We start from the raw sequence: 23,847 nt of genomic DNA on the forward strand, positions 1-23,847 counted from the left end.
GCCCAAGCCTCTCTTCCAACTCCCACTATCTGTGTCTGCATCTCTTCCATGTGACTGCATCCATGTTTCTCCATTGTGCAATGCAACTTCATGAAGATCCATTTTCATCACCTTTGCCAGCTTGAGTGCTAGGTCCACAGGTTATTTTTCTGTGGACCAAGAGCAGCTCCTCAGTTTCTCAGCAAATGACCTGCTGGGAGAGCTCAATTGGTCAAACGGCATCCGTGAGGGAAAGGAACTGTCAAAGCTTCGGGTCAAAACCCTGCACTAGGACAGAGAGGGGAGATGGCCAGCGTAAAAGGGGAGTGGCAAGGAAGTTGGTGGACTGAGGAAGAGCGTGAGATGACGGGCAGGTAGTGTCAGGTAGAGGAAGGAAGCAGGGGTGGAGGTGGAAGAGTATGGCAGGCAAAAAGAGAAAGAAGAAGCGAAGAAGATGGAGTAAGGTGGGGGCGGAGAGAGTGAAGGTTGGAGGCAGCTGCTGTAGGGAGACAAGCAGGAACACAAAACGCTGCCAGAGCTGGATTCTGGTAGCTGGAGAGGAGAATGGGAACGGTTAGGGGAGAGGTGAAAGGTAGGTGGAGTCAGATTGAGGGGTGGGGACAGCAAGATGAAAGAAAGCTGCGTTTGGTAGGATAGAACCTGGGGGGGTTGGGGGAGTGGAATAAAGATGGGTGAAAGTGGGTGGGCAAAGGGGAGAGTTTCCTGAAATACAATATCCATGCTATTGCACTGTAGATTACTCAGGCAAAAATGTGAAGTGTGGTTTTGTCCCCAGTTTTACTCTATCTGACAAATTTGCATTAGCTTCTATTTGCTGTCCAACATTGTGAAACTTCACATTGTCATTGTGCAGTGTTCCAACTCCTGAAAAGGCAGATGTACTCACAGTTCTTCCTATAAATAGATCTTAGTATTGACTCATAAAGCTCTGTGTAATATACCCTGGAATGTTTAAACTGGGTTAATTTTATAATCTGGCCATTGATTTAATGCCAGTCTTAATATAACAGTTCAGTGGTTATTGACTCTAAATTGACTAATACTTTACTCAGTTCAGAAAAATCAATAGCTGTGTGACTTCAGAAGAATAATCCGTTTCAAAGACAGTACACGGCAATGCTGTCTTTTCAGTGTTACAAGCAACACACACAAAATATGCTGGTGAACGCAGCAGGCCAGGCAACATCTCTAGGAAGAGGTACTGTCGACGTTTCGGGCTGAGACCTTTCATCAGGACTAACTGATAGAAGAGATAGTAAGAGATTTGAAAGTGGGAGGGGGAGGGGGAGATCTGAAATGATAGGAGAAGACAGGAGGGGAAGGGATGGAGCCAAGAGCTGGAAAGTTGATTGGCAAAAGGGATATGAGGCTGGAGAAGGGAGAGGATCATGGGACGGGAGGCCTAGGGAGGAAGAAAGGGGGAGGAGGGAAGCCAAGAGGATAGGCAAGGAATATGGTGAGAGGGACAGAGGGAGAAAAAGGAGAGAGAGAAAAAAAAATTAATAATAAATAAATAATGGATGGGGTACGAAGGGGAGGTGGGGCATTAACAGAAATTAGAGAATTCAATGTTCATGCCATCAGGTTGGAGGCTACCCAGACGGAATATAAGGTGTTGTTCCTCCAGTCTGAGTGTGGCTTCATCTTGACAGTAGAGGAGGCCGTGGATAGACATATCAGAATGGGAATGGGATGTGGAATTAAAATGTGTGGCCACTGGGAGATCCTGCTTTTTCTGGCAGACAGAGCCCTCTGTCCCTCGGTCCCTCTCACTATACTCCTTGCCTATCCTCTGGGCTTCCCCCCCTCCCCCTTTCTTTCCCCCTAGGCTTCCAGTCCCATGATCCTCTCCCTTCTCCAGCCTCATATCCCTTTTGCCAATCAACTTTCCAGCTCTTGGCTTCATCCCTCCCCCTCCTGTCTTCTCCTATCATTTCGGATCTCCCCCTCCCCCTCCCACTTTCAAATCTCTTACTATCTCTTCTTTCAGTTAGTCCTGACAAAGGGTCTCGGCCCGAAACGTCAACTGTACCTCTTCCTAGAGATGCTGCCTGGCCTGCTGTGTTCACCAGCATTTTTTGTGTGTGTTGTTTGAAATTCCAGCATCTGCAGATTTCCTCGTGTTTGCATTTTCAGTGTTACAGCTGTGTTTCTCATTGACAAGTATTTGCACGGATAGAGGACTGGTTAAGGCAGATAGCTGGGATAAATGGGTGTTTCTCTGGTTGGCAGTCAGTTGTGAGTGGATTGCCACAAGGGTTGGTGCTGGGCCTGCAACTGTTCGTGATATAATGATTTGGAAAAGGGGACCAGGTGTTTGAATTTAATAGCAGGGAGGTTATGATGCAACTGTACAGAGTCATATAGCCATAGAAAAGTACAGCACAGAAACAGGCTCCTTGGCCCATCTAGTTTGTGCCGAACCATTTAAACTGCCTACACTCATCGACCTGCTCTGGGACCATAGCCCTCCATACCCCTACCATCCATGTACCTTCCAAACTTCTCTTAAATGCTGAACTTGATCGTTCTACACTCTCACAACTCTGAGTGAAGAAGTTTCCCCTCATGTTTCTCTTAAATGTTTACCTTTGACCCTTAACTTAATAATGGAAAGATGCTCTATTTGCCGAGGAAGCATGGGAAAAGAGCTGGGCTGCTGGTCAGATTGAAGCTGAGGGGCTTCAGGGTCCCTATGCCCACCATCCTACTAACTAATGTGCAAGCCATAGAGAACAAAGTGGATGATCTTAAAGGGAGACTCACCTACTGCAGGGAGATGCAGAACTGCTGTGTATTCTGTTTCACCGAGACCTGGCTCTCCCCTGCCACCCCTGACTGTGCCATCTGACCGGAGAGATTTTCAATCCATCGGATGGACCGCACAGCGTCTTCAGACAAGACGAGGGGAGGTGGTGTCTGCCCTCTGATCAACACTGCGTGGTGCTCTGACACAGTGGCACTGACAAGCTCCTGCAGCCCGGACCTGGAACACCTGTCGGTGAAGTGTCGTCCCTACTATCTGCCAAGGGAATTCACCTCGGTCATACTGACAGCGGTCTACATTCCCCCCCAGGTGGACGTGGAGTGTGCTCTGAACATACTGTATGCCAACATCAGTGAACTTGAGACCAGGTATCTGGAGGCTTTGCTCATTACAGCCGGGGATTTTAACCAGGCCAACCTCAGGAAGGCGCTGCCAAAGTTATACCAACATGTCCCCTGCCCCACTAGAGGCCCGGATATACTTGACCACTGCTACACAGCAGTCAAGGATGCCTACCATTCCATCCCACGACCTCACTTCGGAAAATCGGACCATCAGACCGTACTCCTCCTCCCGTCTTACGAACAGAAACTGAAGCGGGAGGTCACGGTGTCAAAAGTGGTGTTGCGTTGGACGGAGGAAACGGATGAAGTCCTCCGTGACTGCTTTGAATTGGTGGACTGGTTAGTATTCAAGGACTCGGCAGCTAACCTCGATGAGTATGCCTCAGCTGTCACGGACTTTATCTGGAAATGCACAGAGGACTGTGTGTCTCGCAAGACGATCAGGGTATTCCCTAACCGGAAACCTTAGATGAAGTATGAGGTCAAGTCCCCTTTGAAGGCTAGAGCTGCAGCTTTTAGGTCCGGGGATACCAGTCGCTACACAGAATCCAGGCGTGAACTCCAGAAAACCATTAAGGGCGCCAAGAGGCAATATCGAGCCAAGTTGGAAGGACTTGGGGATGCCGGGAGACTTTGGCAGGGTCTAAATGAGATCACTGGGCGCAAAGAAAAGACTGGGAATAGCAATAACTGTGGCGCTTCTATTCCTGACGAACTTAACGTATTCTACGCAAGATTCGAACAGAAGAGGAGCGTCCCACTCCCTCCGGAAGAACCGGACCTGGTGGCATCGAGATTCATGGTCACTGTGGAGGACGTTAGAAGGACCTTCCTGAAGATAAATCTAAGGAAGGCAACGGGCCCAGATGGCGTCCCAGGATGGGTTCTCTGGGCCTGTGCAAGCGAGCCAGCTGGAGTGTTTGCTGACATCTTCAACTGCTCCTTGCTTCAGTCTAAGATTCCCCCGTGTTTTAAGAAGGCAACAATAATCCCAGTGCCGAAGAAGAGCAAGGTGGCATGCCTGAATGACTATCGACCTGTGGCTCTGACATCAATTGCTATGAAGTGCTTTGAGCGATTGGTTATGGCACACATCAACCACAGCCTACTGGTCAACCTCGACGCTTTGCAATCCGCCTACTGGAGCAACAGGTCAACGGCAGATGCCATCTCTCTGGCCCTACATTCCTCCTTAGAACACCTGGAGAATAAAGACGCATATGTAAGGCTCCTTTTCATTGACTACAGCTCTGCCTTTAATACAATCATTCCAAATAAACTGATTCCTATGTTCCGGAACCTGGGCCTTAGCACTCAGATCTGCAGCTGGATTTTCAACTTCCTCACAGACAGGACCCAGGCTATAAAAGTAGGGGACAAGATCTCTTCTACAATCACTCTGAGCACTGGTGCCCCACAAGGCTGTGTACTCAGCCCCCTGCTGTACTCACTGTACACCCATGATTGTGTAGCCAAGTTTCCATTGAACTCAATATATAAGTTTGCTGATGACAACAATTGTAGGCCGTATCTCGGGTAATGATGAGTTTGAGTACAGAGAGGAAATTAAGAACTTGGTGACATAGTGCGAAGACAATAACCTATCCCTCAACGTCAGCAAGACGAAGGAATTGGTTGTTGACTTCAGAAGGAGTAGTGGACCGCACGACCCCATTTACTTCGGTGGTGCGCAAGTGGAACAGATCAAAAGCTTTAAGTTCCTTGGGGTCAATATCACAAATGACCTGACTTGGTCCAACCAAGCAGAGTCCACTGCCAAGAAGGCTCACCAGAGCCTTTACTGCCTGAGAAAGCTAAGAAAATTTGGCCTGTCCCCTAAAAAAAAGCATTCTTCTAGGGTGCATTATAACCTGGTATGGAAGTTGTTCTGTCCAAGACAGGAAGAAGCTGCAGAAGATCGTGAACACAGCCCAGCACATCACACAAACCATTCTTCCATCCATGGACTCACTTTACACCACACGCTGTCAGAGCAGTGCTGCCAGGATAATCAAGGGCACGACCCACCCAGCCAACAAACTTTCTGTCCCTCTTCCCTCCGGGAGAAGGCTCAGGAGCTTGAAGACTCGTACGGCCAGATTTGGGAACAGCTTCTTTCCAACTGTGATAAGACTGCTGAATGGATCCTGACCCGGATCTGGGCCGTACCCTCCAAATATCCGGACCTGCCTCTCGGCTTTTTTGCACTACCTTACTTTCCATTTTCTATTTTCTATTTATGACTTATAATTTAAATTTTTAATATTTACTATCAATTTGTACTCCAGGGAGCAGGAAGCGCAGAATCAAATATCGCTGTGATGATTGTATGTTCTAGTATCAATTGTTTGGCAACAATAAAGTATAAAGTATAACCTATGACCTCTGGTTGTAGTCCCTAACCCTTATTTACATCTTTCCTGTTGGAAGATGACCAAAACTGCACACAGTACTCCAACGTAGGCCTCAACAATGTCTTACTCCAACATAACGTCCCAATTCCTGTACTCAATACATTGATTTCTGAAGACCAATGTGCCAAAAACTTTCTTTAAGACCTTGTATACCTGCGATGCCACTTTCAGTGAATTATGGACCGGTATTCCCAGATCCTTTTGTTCTACTGCACTCCTCAGTACCAAACCATTCACTGTGTAAGACCTACCCTGGTTGGTCCTACTGAAGTGCAAAATCGCACACAATTGTTTGCATTAAATTCCATCTGGCATTTCTCAGCCCATTTTTCCAGCTGATGCAGATCCCTCTGCAAGCCATGATAGCTTTCGTCACTGTCCACTACACTCCCAATCTTTGTGCCATCAGCAGATCTGCTGATCCAGTTAACCACACTATCATCCAGATCATTGACATAGATGACAAACAACAACTGACCCTATGCTGGCCGGTGGTGTAATGACATCAGCACAGGACTTCAATTCCGGCCGGCTCCTTGCATGCTCTCCACCCATGCTGGGTTGAGCATCGAGCTAGCAACCTGGCCTCATAAAACAGTCAAAATGCTATGGGAACAACTAGAATGCCACCCAATGCCGCCCACAAGACATGAAAAGGAACAACAACAACAAACAAAGGACCCAGTACTGATCCCTTTGGCACACCACTAGTCACAGGCCTCTAGACAGAGAGTCAACCATCTACTCCCACTCTCTGGCTTCTTCCACAAAGTCAATGTCCAATCCAATTTACTATCTCATCCTGAATGCCGACGGACAGAACCTTTTTGACCAGCCTCCCATGTGGGACCTTGTCAAGTGCCTTACTAAAGTCCATGTAGACAACATCCACTGCCTTGCCTTCATCCACTTTCCTGGTAACTTCCTCAAAAAATTCTGTAAGTTTGGTTAGACATGACCTACCAGGCATGAAGCCATGCTGACCATCCCTAATCAGTCCACATCTATCCCAATACTTATATATCTGATCTCTTAGAATACCTTCCAATAACTTTCCCACTACCGATGTCAGGCTCATCAGCCTATAATTTCCTGGTTTATTTTTAGAGCCTTTCTTAAACAGCAGAACATCAGCAATCCTCCAATCTTCCGGTACCTCACCGGTTGCTAAGAATGTTTTCAATATCTCTGCTAGGGCCATGGCAATTTCTGCACTTGCCTCCTGAAGAGTCTGACGGAACACCTGGTCAGGCCCTGGGGATTTATCCACCCTAATTTGCCTCAAGACGGCAAACAACTCCTCCTCTGTTATCTGTACAGGGTTCATGAAGTCGATGCTGCTTTGCCTCACTTCTATAGACTCCATGTACATCTCCTGAGTAAATACAGATGCAGAAAATCCATTTAAGATTTTCCCCATCTCCTTTGGCTCCATGCATGGATTAGCATTCTGATCTAACAGAGGACCAATTTTATCCCTTGCAATCTTTTTGCTCTTAACCTATCTGTAGAATCCTTTAGGATTCTCCTTCATCTTGTCTGCTAGGGCAACCTCATCCCTTCTTTTAACCCTCTTGATTTCTTTCTTGAGTCTTGTCTTGCATTTCTTATACTGCTTAAGAACCTCATTTGTTCCTACCTGCCAATACCTACTAGGCACCTCCTTTTTTTCTTAACCAGAGCCTCAATATCTCTTGAAAGCTAAGGTTCCCTACCTGTTATCTTTACCTTTTATTCTGACAGGCAGATACAAGCTTTGTACTCTCAAAATTTCACTTTTGAAGGCCTCCCACTTTCCAAGTACACCTTTGTCAGAAAACAGCCTATCCCAATACACACATGCCAGATGCTTTCTGACACCATCAAAATCGGTCTTTCTCCAATTTAGAATCTCAATCCATGAACCAGACCTATCTTGTTTCATATTTACTTTGAAACTAATGGCATTATGATCACTAGATGCAAAGCGTTCCCCTACACAAACTTTTATCTCTTGCCCTGTCTCATTCCCTAATAGCATATCAAGTATCACATACTCTCTCATTGGGAATTCTACGTAATGATTAAGGCAATTTTTGTGAACACATTTGACAAACTCTATCCCATCTAGTCCTTTTACAGTTTGGGAGTCCCAGCCAATATGTGGAAAGTAAAATAACCTGCTATAACAACATGTTTCTTGCAACTGTCTGTGATTTTTCTACAAATTTGTTCCTCTAAATCCCTCAGACTGTTGGGTGGGCTGTAATATAACTCCATTAACATGGTCATACCTTTCTTATTTCTCAGTTCCACCCATTACCCTCACTAGATGAGTTCTCCAATCTGTCCTGATTCTGAACTGCCGTGACATTTTCCCTGGCTAGTACCACCACCCCTCCCCCTTTAATTCCCCCTGCCCTGTCGCGTCTAAAGCAACGATTCCCCGGAATACAGAACTGCCAGTCCTGTCCCTCCTGCAGCCAAGTCTCACTAGTTGCTACGATATCATAATTCCAGGTCACACCTGGAGTACTGTGTGCAATTATGGTCTCCGTGCTTCAGGAAAGATATACTGGTTTGCAGTCGGTGCAGAGGAGGTTCACGTGGTTGGTTCCTATGAGGAGAGATTTAATCACTTAGGACTATACTCGCTAGAATTCAGAGGAATGATAGGGGATCTTATCTAAAATTATGAAAGGTATATATGAGATAGAAGCAGTAAAGTTGTTTCTACTGATGAGACTAGAGCAAAGGGATACAGCCTCAAGGTTCGGGGGAATAGATGTAGGACAGAGATGAGGAGAAACTGATTCTCCTAAAGGGTATGAATCTGTGAAATTCTCTGCAGTAGAAGCTACCTAATTAAGCATATTTAAGACACAGTTAGAAAGATGTTTACATACCAGGGGAATTAAAGGTTATGGGGAAAAGGCAGGTAGGTGGATCTGGGTCACAAAATTACCTCATATATGTTCCAAAAGTTCTGATCAAGGATCGTTCACCTGAAGCATTAATTCTCTTCTTCTCTACAGATGCTGATTGACCTGTGGTGCATTTCTGTGATTTCTGATACAAACCATGTTTGTTGTTACTACGCTGTTCAGTGCATGGATTTGTCTTTCATTCCAGATCTCTTTACCCTGTTACAATCCCCTTCGCATTGTCCCCAACCCTTACAAAGAATCTGTAGCCAACATTCCTATTTGTCTGCTCCAGTTAACAGTAGATTGGACTTATTTTGCATGTACTGAGGTAGAGTGACAAACTTTGTTTTGCATGCCATCCATACAGATCATTTCACCTCATCTCTACTTTGAGTTAGTGCAAGGGAAAAGCAAAAGCAAAATGCAGAATAAAGTGCTATAGTTACTGAGAAAGTGTAGTGCAGGCAGACGATAGGGTGCAAGGCCATGACAAGGTGGAGGGTAAGGTCAACAGTCCATCTTACAAGAAGACAGTTTAGATCTTACAGGGAGACTGTTCAATAGTCTTATAACAGCAGGGTAGAAGCTGTGCTTAAATGATCCTCTTGAGGAGCAATGGGTTTTGCAGAGGGATTAGTAAAACTGGGATTGTTCCGTGTGCAACACAGCTATTCAAAAATCAAAGAGCTTTGTTTATTTCTCATTTCAATTCAGGGACAAATTACTTTGGATGCACTCCCATTATAGGTGCGCAGTAAGATTGTGGCAGTGTTCACATTTGGGGAAGAAGATTTGGCAAATTAACTGACTTCAGTTATTCCACCCACTCTCATTTCTTTCATGGTTTTGTATCTTCTGCCCAATGAGAAGGGGGTGAAGAGAGTATGTCCAGGATGGCTGGGGTCTTTGATTATGCTGGCTCCTTTACTAAGGCAGCAAGAAGTTTAGACAAGAGTCACGGAGGGAAGGTCGTTTCCATCTACGCTTTTCACTGGCATCTAACTGCCCCATGGGGCTCAGTGCCACACAGAGTGAAGAGGCACTGGGCAAACCTTGCCAGGAAGCTACAGACTGTTGAAGAACAGCAGATCTAACTGCAGTAGCAAATTACCGGCAGCACTGTCTGAGATACGAGGGAGAGTGATTATAATGGAAGGGGTGTCAATGTGAATTGAGATTTCTCTAGATAGCAAAACATGGATGTTTATAGGGGCTCATCCAGTGAGTGTTATGGGTGGAACTGAGAAATAAGAAAAGTATGACCACATTAATGCCTGTGTGTGTATATGTGTATATATACATGCATATACATACACACATATGTATATATAAAATACGATTTCAAGAGGTCAGAAGCTGTTAATGCCCTTCTGAATTTCAGATGTGAGCAGATTTGATTCAAGCGAAGATGACCTGGATCTCTTGAGCACAGAGGAACTGGATTCTCAGCACCCAGGTCAGTCAATTCAATTGTTAGTCAGGTGCAATACAGATAAATTATACAACCTGATGGGCAGTTTAGCATCAGCACAGGTTAAAAGCTTGGAGAACACCTTGTTTCAGTCATGCAAAGGTTCACACCTCCAGTGCCTATGTAACAGGGCTAGAGTGGGCTGACTCACACTCTAACTACCCGTTTAATGGGACTACACTGAACAAACATACACCCTCAGCACCTCCTTGGTTGCTTTAGCCTGGCTTGGAATTGATCATCAGATACCTAACTGTTTCAATCTTCACAACTGAATAGTTCTGTCAGTTGCAGTTATAATCTGATATCTGAGGACGATGCTGCTGAGGTGCTTTTCCGTATCGCAGAACCTTAGATGTTGGGAAGCTTTGTCGAGAAATGAGAGTGAGTAGAACAACTGAGGTCAGTTGGTTTGCCAAATCCCCTTCCCCAGATGTGAATACTTGCCACAACCTCCCTGCACACCTACAGTGGGGACTTCGTACAAGGTAATTGGTCCTAGAATTGGAATGAAAAACAAAGCTTTGATTTTTAAAATATCTGCATTGCACAGTGAACAATCCCACTTTTACTAATCCCTCTGCAAACCTGTCGCTCACCCAGAGCAGCATTCTGGTAATTGTCTCCTCTGCAGCAGGATACCTTGAATTGGATGCAATACCGGACTGAAACCTCACCAGCGGTTTAGCCTAATCCCCTGTGTTTTCACCCCCCCCACCCATATATAAAAGCAATGCTCCCCAAAGCTGTTTATAAACAGCTCAATCATCTTACCATGATTTATTCTGGGGGCATCAGCTGTTTCTCAGCACATTAAAATTTGTTTGACTTTGCTCATATTCTTTTCTAATATTCATAACTTCACACCTTGTGTCTTGAATGGTTAAAAAAGCATATGGTGCATTGGCCTTCATCAACCGTGGGATTTAATTTAGGAGCCGAGAGGTAATGTTGCAGCTATATAGGACGCTGGTCAGACTCCACTTGGAGTACTGTGCTCATTTCTGGTTGCCTCACTAGAGGAAGGATGTGGAAACCATAGAAAGAGTGCAGAGGAGATTTACAAGGATGTTGCCTGGATTGGGGAACATGCCTTATGAGGGTAGGTTCAGTGAACTTGACATTTTTTCCTTGGAGCGACGGAGGATGAGAGGTGACCTGATGGATGTGTATAAGATGTTGAAAGGCATTGATCGTGTGGATAGTCAAAGGCTTTTTCCCTGGGCTGAAATGGCTATCATGAGAGGGCTAGTTTTAAGGTGCTTGGAAGTAGGTACAGAGAAGATGTCAGGGATGTCAAGTTTTTTACACAGAGAGTGGTGAGTGTGTGGAATGGCTGCCGGCGATGGTGGTGGAGGCGGATACGATGGGGTCTTTTAAGAGACTCTTGGACAGGTACATGGAGCTTAGAAAAATAGAGGGCTATGGGTAACCCTAGGTAATTTCTAAGATAAGGACATGTTCGGCACAGCTTTGTGGGCCGAAGGGCCTGTATTGTGCTGTAGGTTTGTCTATGGTTCTACTATGTATCTACCTGTGTTGCTACATTTCCAGGCTTTATGTCACCTGAACACTTTGAAATATGCCCTTTATACTCATGTTTATTATAGTTTTGAGAGAGCTTGTGAATCTCCCAGTAATCCAAATGCTTGTGTTCCACTCTCACCGTTTCTTGGTCTCTCACACATTCATATCTTTACTCTTTGCAGATAACCTCATCAGAAGAGGTGTCAACATCGCGACCTTCACCTGGATGTTTATTCAAGCACTGGTTGATGGTTTGATTGAATTACTTAACACCATCTCCAAAGATAACATTGATATCTCCACCGTGCTGAGGATAGAACGATCCATTCTAAGAAAAGAATTGAAACAGGTACCCGGTACATGTAACCCATGGGCTCTCTCTCAGAAGGGATGCATCTGTTTTTTAATGTAAAAACAGAAAATGCTGGAAATACAGGCTGCAACTGTGGGACGGGAAACAGCAATGTACCAGGCTGAAAACCCTTTGTCAGAACTGGGAAGGAGGCAAACAATGAACTACAGGGAAGCTCGTGTGGGTGAGGGATGTCTCTGATAGATTAAAACAGGGCTGACCATGGGGATAAGCCGTAAACAAGGTTACCTGGTTAATGAGCGAATGGGAGTGATCAGAGAACATCAACTAAAGAAGGCAGGAACTGCAAATCGAAAAGCATAGAACAGTACAACACAGTACAGGCCCTTCGGCCCACAATGTTGAAGCAATGTTGCCTGGCAAATCAGACTGGCCATGCCCTCCACTCCAAAAGAAGCAATCTGAGCCAACATCACAGACAGAGAAACCAAGTTATCTGAAGTTGTAAAATTCAATATTGAGTCCAGATTTGGGAACAGCTCCTTTCCAACTGTGATAAGACTGCTGAACGGATCCTGACCCGGATCTGGGCCGTACCCTCCAAATATCCGGACCTGCCTCTCGGTTTTTTTGCACTACATTACTTCCCATTTTTCTATTTTCTATTTATGATTTATAATTTATTTTTTTAATATTTACTAATTTTAACTATTTTTAATATTTTTAATATTTAATATTTGTAATCCAGGGAGTGTGAAGTGCAGAATCAAATTATCGCTGTGATGATTGTATGTTCTAGTACCAATTGTTTGGCGAAAATAAAGTATAACGAAGGTTGCAGTGTGCCCAGGCTGTTCCTTGAGCTTGCTTTGGACCCCATTGCTGCTGGTTACATTGAACTTAATGTGTTCCTTCGTTATCGGTGGAATGGAATTGTAATTTCCCTGGCCTTGATATGCAACAAAATATTGCCAATGGTAATGTTCTCCAGCTTTGTGTTGTAACTCTAATTCCATCCTGCATTAATAACAGAAGTCAGCCTCAATAGTCTCACATGATCCTGCCCAGCTCCTGCTGACCTAAGTGGGACTATAGTGCACGAGCTTACTTTCCTGACACCCACTTTTTTTTAAAAAAAAGCAGCAAGTAACAATGAAGTAAACACAGAGCATTCAACAGTATGGCACAGGATCAGGCCCTTCAGCCCACAATGTCCGTGCCCACCACAATGCCAGTATAAACTAATCCCATCTGCCTGCACATGATCCGTAATCCCTCCGTTCTCTTCATGTTCATGTGCCTGGCCAAATGCCTCTGTTGCTATTGAATCCAGTTCCATCACCTACTCTGGCAGTATCTACCAATCTCTGTTTTTAAAAAAAAAAGAAACTTGCCTCGTCCCTCAGCTTAAGGCTGTGCCCTTCAGTATTTGGCATTTCCAGTATATCTATCCCATCTTGTCCCTCAGCCTTGGACAGACAACAGGGCTTCACTGCAGGATGAGCTCAATGCCTTCTATGCTGGCTTTGACCATCAACACTCGCGCACCTCAAGGGCATCAAGGGATATGGCGAGAAGGCAGGTGTACGGGGTTGAGTGGGATCCAGGATCAGCCATGATGGAATGGCGGAGCAGACTTAATGGGCTGAATGGCCTAAATTGGCTCCTATGTCTTATGGTCACTGCTCTGCTGTCTGTACACCCATGACTGTGTGGCTAGGCACAGCTCAAATGCCATCTCTAAATTCGCAAATGACTCCCATATTGTTGACAGAATTTCAGATGGTAACCAGGATACGTACAGAAGCGAGAATACTTAGTTGGCTAAGTGGTGTTGCAATAACAGTCCTGCACTCAGTGTCAGGAACACCAAGGAATTGATTTTGGACTTCAGGACCATCTGATATGGAGGGGCCACTGCACGGGATCAGTTAAAGGTTTCAGAAAGTTGGAAACTCAACCAGTCTGTCATGGGCACTAGCCTCCCAAGCGTTGAGGACAGCTTCAAAAGGCACTACCTCAAAAAGGAGGCATCTGTCATTAAGGGCCCCACCACCACCCAGGACATGCCCTCTTCTCATTGCTACCGCCAAGGGGGAGGTACAGGAGCCTGAAAATACACTGAACGTTTCAGGAGCAGCTCCTTCCCTCCGCCATCAGAATTCTGAATGTATAATGAATCCATGAACACCACCTCACTACTTTTCCCACTCCTTTTACACTACTTATTTAATTTAATTTTTTGTATACTTTTATTGTAATCTCTAGTTTTTTTTATTATGTATTGCAAACACATTTGATGACATATGTCAGTGATATTAGACACGATTCTGGTCTTTGCACCTTTGCACTCTCCCCAGGGCATGTTAGGAAACCAGCAGTTTAATCAGCAAAGTGTACTTTGGAAAAAAGGGTAAAGGCATGAAGAAAAATAGAGTAGGAACTCTATCAGCAGTATTTCAGTAAAGCAGAGAGTCTTTTCTTGGTAATGAAACATTTCCTTTTCACTCAGGGAAAGGTTCCAGACCAGGACAGTATCCATCGCTTTTACAATGCCAAACTGAAAAACCAAGCATCCTGCAGCTCTGACAGAGACTGGACACAGAACAGGATGATGGAGAGAGGGAGAACGGTGACATCAGGTTTCCAGAAACTGGCCAGTATTAATTCCATGCTCTCCAGGGACAGCAGTGTGTCAAGGTAAGGAAGGAGATGCTGCTGGAAACACTCAGCAAATCAGGCAGCATCTGAAGAGAGAGAAACGGTCAGCATCTTAGGTTGGGACCCTTCATCAGAACTGCGAAGGATTTAGGTAGCAGAGGAGGTGGTGGGGGGGGGTAAGGGAATATCTCTGAAAGGGTGAGACCAAATGAGTCAATGGGGCAGTTAATTATTTGTTATGAACAGTGAAGCTCCTTTGCGTTATGTCCTTTAAGTCTGTGAGACATGCATAGCTGGCTAATCTGTATAAAACTGAACAAAAATGACAGATGGCAGAAATGGCCAGTTTAGTGTCCAAGTTAATATAGTGGATATGCATCTAGTTCAGTTTGGCTCCAGGTCACAATGGACAAAGAATACTGTGGGAATGGAAATGGGCTCTGTGCCTCTATGTTAAATGTGTTTACAACTCTTACTGACCAGATTGAGGGTCCAGTGTTTAATTGACCTTTCCTTCCATGGCTAGCTTATGCTGGGCATTGATGGGCCTGTTTGGAATTTCAAACAATTTGTCAATCACTTGAAACATCTGTACAAAATGTGTGGATGAATGTTTTAGAAAGAAAAAAAAATAGAAAACATATAGCACAATACAGGCCCTTCGGCCCACAAAGCTGTGCTGAACCTGTCCCTACCTTAGGACTACCTAGGCTTTACCCCTCTATTTTTCTAAGCTCCATCCAGGAGTCTCTTTAAAGACCCTATCGTTTCCATCTCCACCGCCACAGCCGGCAGCTCACTCCGCACACTCATCACTCTCTGCGTAAAAAAAAAACTTACTCCTGACAACTCCTCTGTACCTACTTCCAAGCACCTTAAAACTATGCCCTCTAGTGCTAGCCAATTCAGCCCTGGGGAAAAGCCTCTGACTATCCACATGATCAATGCCTCTCATTATTTTGTACACCTCTGTCAAATCACCTCTCATCCTCCGTCACTCCAAGGAGAAAAGGCTGAGTTCACTCAACCTGTTCTCATAAGGCATGCTCCCCAATCCGGGCAATATTGTTGTAAATCTTCTCTGCACACTTTCTCTGGTTTCCACATCCTTCCTGTAGTGATGCGACCAGAACTGAGCACAGTACTCCAAGTGGGGTCTGACCAGGGTCCTATACAGCTGCAACATTACCTCTCGGCTCTTAAACTCAATCCCACGATTGATGAAGGCCAATGCACCGTATGCCTTCTTAACCACAGAGTCAACCTGCATAGCAGCTTTGAGTGCCCTATGGACTCAGACCCCAAGATCCCTCTGATCCTCCACATTGCCAAGAGTCTTACCATTAATACTATATTCTGCGATCATATTTGACCTAACAAAATGAATCACCTGACACTTATCTGGGTTGAACTCCATCTGCCACTTCTCAGCTCAGTTTTGCATCCTATCAATGTCCCGTTGTAACCTCTGACAGCCCTCCACACTATCCACAACACACCCAACCTTTGTGTCATCAGCACCCTCCACTTCCTCATCCAAGTCATTTATAAAAATCACAAAGAGTAGGAGTCCCAGAACAGATCCCTGAGGCACACCACTAGTCACCGGCCTCCATGCAGAATATGACCCATCTACAACCACTCTTTGCCTTCTGTGGGCAAGCCATTTCTGGATCCACAAAGCAATGTCTCCTTGGATCCCATGCCTCCATACTTTCTCAATAAGCCTGGCATGGGTTACCTTATCAAATGCCTTGCTAAAATCCATATATACTACATCTACTGCTCTACCTTCATCAATGTGCTTAGTCACATCTTCAAAAAATTCAATAGGCTCGTAAGGCACGACCTGCCTTTGACAGAGCCATGCTGACTATTGCTAATCATATTATGCCTCTCCAAATGTTCATAAATCCTGCCTCTCAGGATCTTCTCCATCAGCTTACCAACCACTGAAGTAAGACACACTGGCCTATAATTTCCTGGGATATCTCTACTCCCTTTCTTGAATAAGAGAACAATATCTGCAACCCTCCATTGAGGATGCAAAGATCATTGCCAGAGGCTCAGCAATCTCCTCCCTCACTTCCCACAGTAACCTGGGGTACATCCCATCTAGTCCTGGTGACTTATCCAACTTAATGCTTTCCAAAAGCTCCAGCACATCCTCTTTCTTAATATCTGCATTCTCAAGCTTTTCAGTCCACTGCAAGTCATCCCTACAATCGCCAAGATCGTTTTCCGTAGTGAGTACTAAAGCAAAGTATTCATTAATTACCTCTGCTATTTCCTCCGGTTCCATAAACACTTTTCCATTGTCACACTTGATTGGTCCTATTCTCTCAGGTCTTATCCACTTGCTCTTCACATACTTGTAGAATGCCTTGGGGTTTTCCTTAATTCTCTCCGCCAAGGCCTTCTCATGGCCCCTTCTGGCTCTTCTCATTTCATTCTTAAACTCCTTCCTGCTAGCCTTATAATCTTCTAGATTCATATCATTACCTAGTTTTTTGAACCTTTCGTAAGCTCTTCTTCTCTTCTTGACTAGATTTACAACAGCCTTTGTGCACCACGAATCTTGTGCCTTACCATCCTTTCCATGTCTCATTGGAACGTACCTACTCAGAACTCCATGCAAATTACCCCTGAACATTTGCCACATTTCTTCTGTACGTTTCCCTGAGAACATCTGTTTCCAATTTATGCTTCCAAGTTCCTGCCTGATAGCCTCATAGTTCCCCTTACTCCAATTAAACGCTTTCCAAAATTATCTGTTCCTATCCCTCTCCAGTGCTATGGTAAAGGAGATAGAATTGTGATCACTATCTCCAAAATGCTCTCACACTGAGAGATCTGACACCTGATCAGGTTGATTTCCCAACACCAGATCAAGTAGAGCCTCTCCTCTTGTAGGCTTATCTACATATTGTGTTATGCAGTAGATGCAGTAGTTAGAAACAGAGAGGAGGGTAGAGACAGACAGAGGGGCAGAGGGAGGCATAGGGGGAGAAAAGGGGGGTCAGAGATGGACAGAGAGGGTGTCAGTGACGTACAGAGAGGGGGTCAGAGACAGATGGAGGGGGGTCAGAGATGGACAGAGAAGGGGTTAGAAACAGACAGAGGGAGGGCGGAGACGGACAGAGAGAGGGTTTCAGAGACGGACAGAGGGGGGTCAGAGACAGAGAAGGGTTCAGAGACAGACAGAGGGAGGGTGGAGACAGACAGAGAGGGTGGGGACAGAGAGGGGTCAGATATGGACAGAGAGAGGGTTGGAGACAGAGAGAGGACGGAGATGGTGAGAGAGAGGACAGAGAGAGAAGGGATCAGAGACGGACAGAGAGGGGCTTCAAGGATGTCTGGGGGAGAAAATCAATTCTCACCCCTTCACTTGCTGGTTGAAACTGGTTTCTATTTCACCACTGTACCTGGAATTTAAAGCACTCCTTCCTGTCTCTGTGACTTCCACCACCTTTTAATGCTGTTCAAGTAATGACCTCTTGGCATACTGACTCGCCACCTCCACAGCTGGCAGCCATGCATTCAGCTACTGTGGTCCTGTGTTCTGGAATTCCCTCCCTAAACCTCTCTCTATCTCACCACTTAAGCCTATCCTGTGACACTGGTGCTTGTCTTACCTTCCCAATTGTGGCGCAGTCTCACTGTTGGGTTGTGCTCCCGTACAACTCAAGCGACGTTTTATTAGATTGAGGGCGCTAGGTAATTATTTCTGTTTGCTTTCATGGGTTCTTTACAACCATTTCTTTTGCTGGTACTAGACTGTTGTCAGGTGGAAGAATCAGCGGATCTAAGTGAATATGAACACTGGTGGGATATTCTTGATTCCCAGATCATCAAGTGGGGCCACTGTGAAATAAGAATGCTCAACTCCTCTTTGTTGATATCACAGATGGACAACTGATGCAGACTGACAGATCGGGTTACATGAGGCTGCAGAATTCAATATTGGATCCAGAAGGCTGCAATATGCCCAGACTGAGATGACAGGCTGTTCCTCAAGTTTGCTTTGGGCTCCATTGCAACAGTCCAGTTGTTATTACAACAGCAAATTATGTTTAATTTAATATACTCCTTAATACACACAGTGCTTCTGTTTATAACCAATAGACGCTCACATTGATTGTTGAGAAGGTGTAAATGCTAACCTGTAAGTCTCCTAACCCAGTGTGCCCAGATTATCTGAGACTCAAAGAAACTGAAAGCTAAAATAAAAAGAGAAAATGCTGGAAAGACTGAGCAGGTCAAGCAGCATCTGTGGACAGAGGAACAGGGATAACATGTCAGGTCAAAGACCCTGTAGCAGCAAATCCCCTTGCTGGGTAACAGGTAGTCTTATCAATTAGGTAAAGGAAGATGTAGCTGCTGTTTTTAATTGGATGTTCATGGTCTTCGGCTGCTGTAGCCCATCCGCTTCAAGTTTTGTGCATTCAGAGATGCTCTTCTGCACACCACTGTTGTAACGTCTGGTTATTTGAGTTACTGTCACCTTCCTGTCAGCTTGAATCAGTCTGGCAATTCTCCTCTGACCTCTCATTAACGTGGCATTTTCACTCACAGAACTGCAGCTCACTGGATGTTTTTTTTTTCCTACACCATTCTCTGTAAACCCTGCAGGGGTCCCCAACCTGGATCATGGACCCCTTGGTTAATGGTAGGGGTCCACGGCATAGAAAAGGTTGGGAACTCCTGCTCTGGAGACTGTTGTGTGTTAAATTCCCAGGAGATCAGCATTTTTTGAGATACTCACACCCAGCCCGTGCGGCAGCAACAATCGTTCCACAGTCAAAGTCACTTAGATCACACTTCTTCCCCGTTCTGGTGTTTGGTCTGAACTTTATGCATTGAGTTGCTACCACATGATTGGTAAGTTAGATATTAGCATTAATGAGCAGGTGTTCCGGTGTTGCTAATGAAGTGACCGCGGCCTATATTTCTTCTTTGTGTTTCCACAGCTGTAACACTGAAGTCACTATACTGGGCTCCAGACAGCCGACCTGCGATAATGTAGATGAGACTGAGGTCCCAACGCCCAGCAGTTACAGTAGGTGGACACTGCAGAAGATGCCCCAGATTGACATGTCCTTGGACAGTGAGATTTTGAGGTAAATCATGATGTGTTCTTGCCATGATTCACTAGTCCATTTTAGCTTGGCAGCTGTGGGCTAGCTGGTGACTGACAATGCATTCATGATCATTCTGCGCATTCCTCAGGGGCTTCTAATACAATACTTTATGAAACAGGGCGGATGGTTGTGTTAAAGATATCACACAGAGACAAACAACCATTTATTGGCATTCATTCTAGACCGGGAACAAATTCACTTCAACACCTTGATGTCCATTATGGAATGAACAGTAGATAGGATGATCATTCTGGGTTTCTACCTTTTAATACAATATAAAGCACAGAAATATTACTACTTACAAGGGAGGACTGAGGGCTCCTGACACAGTAGATGTGGAGAGGAGCTTGTGGAAGAATCTAGAAGTAGGAACTACTGTTTGAAAGTAAGGAGTTGTCCAGCTAAGACAGAGATTGGATGACTTACTTTTTCTCTCAGAGACCTGTCAGTCTTTGGAGCTCTCTTGCTCAGAGGGTGGTGAAAGCAGAGTGTGCGAATTTTTTTCAGACAGAGCTAAATAGACTCTTGATAAGCAGAGTGAAAAGTTATCAGGGGTTAGGTGGGAATGCAGATATCAGGTCAATGCGTAATGAAGTCAAGGGACTAGCTTACTCCAGTTCATAATTCACACGTATGTCTACATTTATAAATGCACATCACAGCTTGTCAGGTCGTTTCCTGATTGCACAGAGATCTGTGCCTTGGTGCCCGACTGCACCTTGATACTGTGGTAAGGGTAACGTTCCAGAATGACCCCACTGGAGATGCCGGTGCTGCTAAATTTGATTGTATTATATGGCAGTTCACTGAACATCAGAGAACTGATGGAAGGCTTTGTCCCCCTGCTTACCAATGTTTCCATAGATTTCAGCAGAGCCACTTACACACACTTTACCAGCCAACCGGTGCACAGCGTTCCCTCCCCTTTCAGCCATACTACAGGACGAGGAGTCAGAGCGTGAAGGTGGGGGGAGGGGAGGAAGAACCACAAGGTGAAAGGTGAAACTGGGAGGGTGGGAGCGGGTATGGTAAAGAGCTGGGAAGTTGATTGGTGAAAGAGATACAGGGCTGGAGAAGGGAGAATCTAATAGGAGAGGACAAAAGGCCATGGGCGAAAGAAAAAGGGGGAGAAGCACCAGAGGAAGGGGGTGGGCAGGCAAGGAGATAAGGTGAAAGAGGGAAAAGGGGCTGGGGATTAGAGAAAGGGGGGCCAGTACCAGAAGTTTGAGAAATCAATGTTCATGCCATCAGGTTGGAGGCAACCTAGACCGAATATAAGGTGATGTTCCTCCAACCTGCACCTGGCCTCATTGCGTCAGTAGAGGCGGTCATGGACTGACATATTGGAATGAGGAAGGGAAGTGGAATGAAAAGGGATGGCCACTGGAAGATCCCACTTTTTCTGGCGACGGGGCTTGGGTGCTTGGTGAAGCGGTCTCCCAATCTACGTCGGGTCGCACCGATATGCAAGAGGCCACACTGGGAGCACAGGATGCAATAGATGACCCCAACAGACTCTCAGTGAAGTGACGCCTCACCTGGAAGGACTGTCGGGGCCCTGAACGGTAGTGAGGGAGGTGGTATAGGGGCAGGTGTAGCACCTGTTCTGCTTGCAAGGATAAGTACCAGGAGGGACATCAGTGGGGAGGGATGAATGACGGGAATCGCGTAGGGAGCATCCCCTGCAGAATGCAGAAAGTGTTGTGGGGGGGGGGAGGGTGGTAGGGAAAGATGTGTTTCAGTTGCAGAGACATAGAGCCATAAAGATGTATAGAATGAAATCAGGCTCTTTGACCTGATTTCATTTATGCTGACCAAGTTGCCTAACTAAGCCAGACCCATTCATCTGGCCCATATCCCTCAAAACCTTTTCTACCACGTAACTGTCCAAATACCTTTTAAATATAATAGCTGTGTTACCACTCCTCATATACTGACCATCCTCTATGTGACAGAATTGTTCCTCTGATTCCTTTTAAATCCTTAACCTCTCACTCTAAACCTATGTTTTTTTTACTATTGATTCTCTTTCCCTGAGGAAAACACTTTGGCTATTCAGCTTACCTATGCCCCTTGTGATTTTATAAACCCCTCTGAGGTCACCCCCTCAGCCTCCTAAACTCAAGAGAAAAAGGGTCCTAGCCTATCCAGCCTGACCTTATAATCCAAGCCCTCTACTCCTGGTAACATCCTTGTTAAAGCTTTTTTTGCACCCTCTCTAGTTTAATGACATCCTTCCTATCGCAGGCTGACCGGAATTATATGTAGAACTCCAAACGTAGCCTTACCAGCATCTAGTGCAGCTGTAACAAGAAGTCCCAACTCCTGTGCACAGAATTCTGATTGATGAAGGCCATTGTGCCAAATGTCACATTCACCAACCTATCTACTTCCAACACCACTTTCAGGGAACGATGTATCTGCAACCCCTGGGTCTTCCTCTATCATCGTATGCAGACCTTGAATATTTTATTTCTCTCTCTCTCTCTTACGAAATGAATTTTCTTTCCTAGTGCACCAGCCCAGTCTGTCTTGCTACATTCACAGCAGGGAACCATAGAGGAAGAGGAAGGTGAAGACATTGCCGAAGGCTGCATAACTCTGTGTTCTCACAAATCTGATATCCCGCCTGGCTACAACACAGTAGTAGGCAGCCTCTCCGAGGAGAACTTGTACTCAGAGCCTGAAGAGCAGAAATTGAAAACAGGCCAAGGAACTCTTGACTATCAGAGCTGCCTCCTAACAGCAAGTGATCTGATGCTGAACAAGTGAGAAATGACTCTTCTATCGTTAACAATTGCTAGCTGATTTCCCACGGTGTGTGGGAGGGGCAACATGAAAACGAAGTGAGGGTTACGATAGGATTCAAGCATTTTAAAGGGAGGAGGAGATGGATGAAGATATGAAGCAGAGAGTGAAAATAAGGGATGGAGAAGATGGAACAGCTGAAGAGGAGGGAGAAGGGAAGAGGATGTGAATTGTGTTGGAAAGTCAGGAGGATGCAGATAGCAGGTGGACAAGTAGATGGGCTCGGAAATAGAAACAGAGCTGGTGAGGTTTTAAGATTGTGATTCAAAGTGAGTTTATTCTTGCAGCTGTAACCCCAAAGTAAGTAACCAAGATATCCTTAATCAAGGCAAAAGGTCAGAGCATATGGGATCCTAGGCAGGTTGGCAAATTAGATCCAAAGTTGGCTTGTAGTAGAGGACAAGAAGGTAATGCTGGAAGGTTGCTTTTGTGATTTGAAGCCTGTGACTAGTGGTGTACCACAGGGTTCAGTGCTGGGCCCCATCCTGTTTATAATATATATTAGCAATTTAGATGTGAATGTAGGAGGTATGACTGGTAGGTTTGAAGCTGACACAAAAATCATGGCTGTTGTGTACAGTCAGGAGGTTTATCTCAGGCTAAGAAGGATATTGATTGGCTAATGAAAGTAGGACCTACACAATGAATGGTAAGGCTGGAGTATTGAGGAAGAAAGGCACCTTGGTGTACAGTCAGAAGATCCCTGAAGGTGGCAGCCTAGGTAGATAGGATGTTGAAGAAGGCATACCAGTATCAGATGGGCAAAGGGAACAGAAGGAGGAGGTTATTATACATCTTCATAAAAGTATGGTGAAACCACATCTGGAATATTGTTTGTATGTTTGTTTGCCACAGTATAGAAAGCACTCTGGAGAGGATGCCAAGGAGGTTCACCAGAATATTGTCTGGGATGGGCGTGATTCGGTCATGAGGAGAAATTAGATAGGCTGGGTTTGTGTTCTTTGGAGAAAGGGAGACTGAGAGAAGACCAGGTAATGATGTACAAAAGTATGAGGGGCAGAGATGGGCTAGGTTGTAATAAAACTTTGCTCAGAGCAGGTGCCAGTGGGCATAGGTTTAAGTTACAGAGTAAAGGGTTCAGCAAGGATAAAAGGAAGATGTTTTTCACCCAAAGAATGTTTAGGGTTGGAATACATTGCCTGAAAAGGCTCTGGCGGCCGGGACTCAAAAGAGAATTTAGTAATTACATTAAGGAGCACATGAAACGTCAAGGCACAGAAAGACCATGTGCTGAGAAATGGCTTTGTAAAGATGGGGTACTTGGTGGTCAGCATGGACAGGGTGGGCTGAAGGGCTGGCTTCTGCACTGTAGGACTATGAAATGTTTTAGCATTACTTGCAAATTCATGAATTTTGCACTAAAATCAAGTTTTGGAGGACTGTCATTTTGGATCTGGTGACTAAATATCTGTTTTGACTTTATCTCTGTATGCCTGTCCAGAAGCAGGTAATATTTGTTAGATGTGTACAATTA

At 45.2% G+C, this 23,847-nt stretch overlaps 1 protein-coding gene across 2 annotated transcripts in view; it reads left to right on the forward strand.

Annotated features, from left to right (window-relative positions):
* The window catches only part of LOC134342897 (piezo-type mechanosensitive ion channel component 2-like), a 240,104-nt gene that overhangs the window by 157,785 nt on the left and 58,472 nt on the right, over positions 1–23,847 (forward strand). For both annotated transcript variants that reach the window (XM_063041568.1, XM_063041569.1), the window contains 5 exons: positions 9,813–9,887; positions 11,612–11,778; positions 14,255–14,442; positions 19,374–19,523; positions 22,058–22,312. In XM_063041568.1, the coding sequence (XP_062897638.1) occupies positions 9,813–9,887; positions 11,612–11,778; positions 14,255–14,442; positions 19,374–19,523; positions 22,058–22,312 (835 nt within the window). The remainder of the gene's footprint in view (positions 1–9,812; positions 9,888–11,611; positions 11,779–14,254; positions 14,443–19,373; positions 19,524–22,057; positions 22,313–23,847) is intronic.

The sequence above is a fragment of the Mobula hypostoma genome, chromosome 2, assembly GCF_963921235.1.
Source record: "Mobula hypostoma chromosome 2, sMobHyp1.1, whole genome shotgun sequence".
Lineage (NCBI taxonomy): Eukaryota > Metazoa > Chordata > Chondrichthyes > Myliobatiformes > Myliobatidae > Mobula > Mobula hypostoma.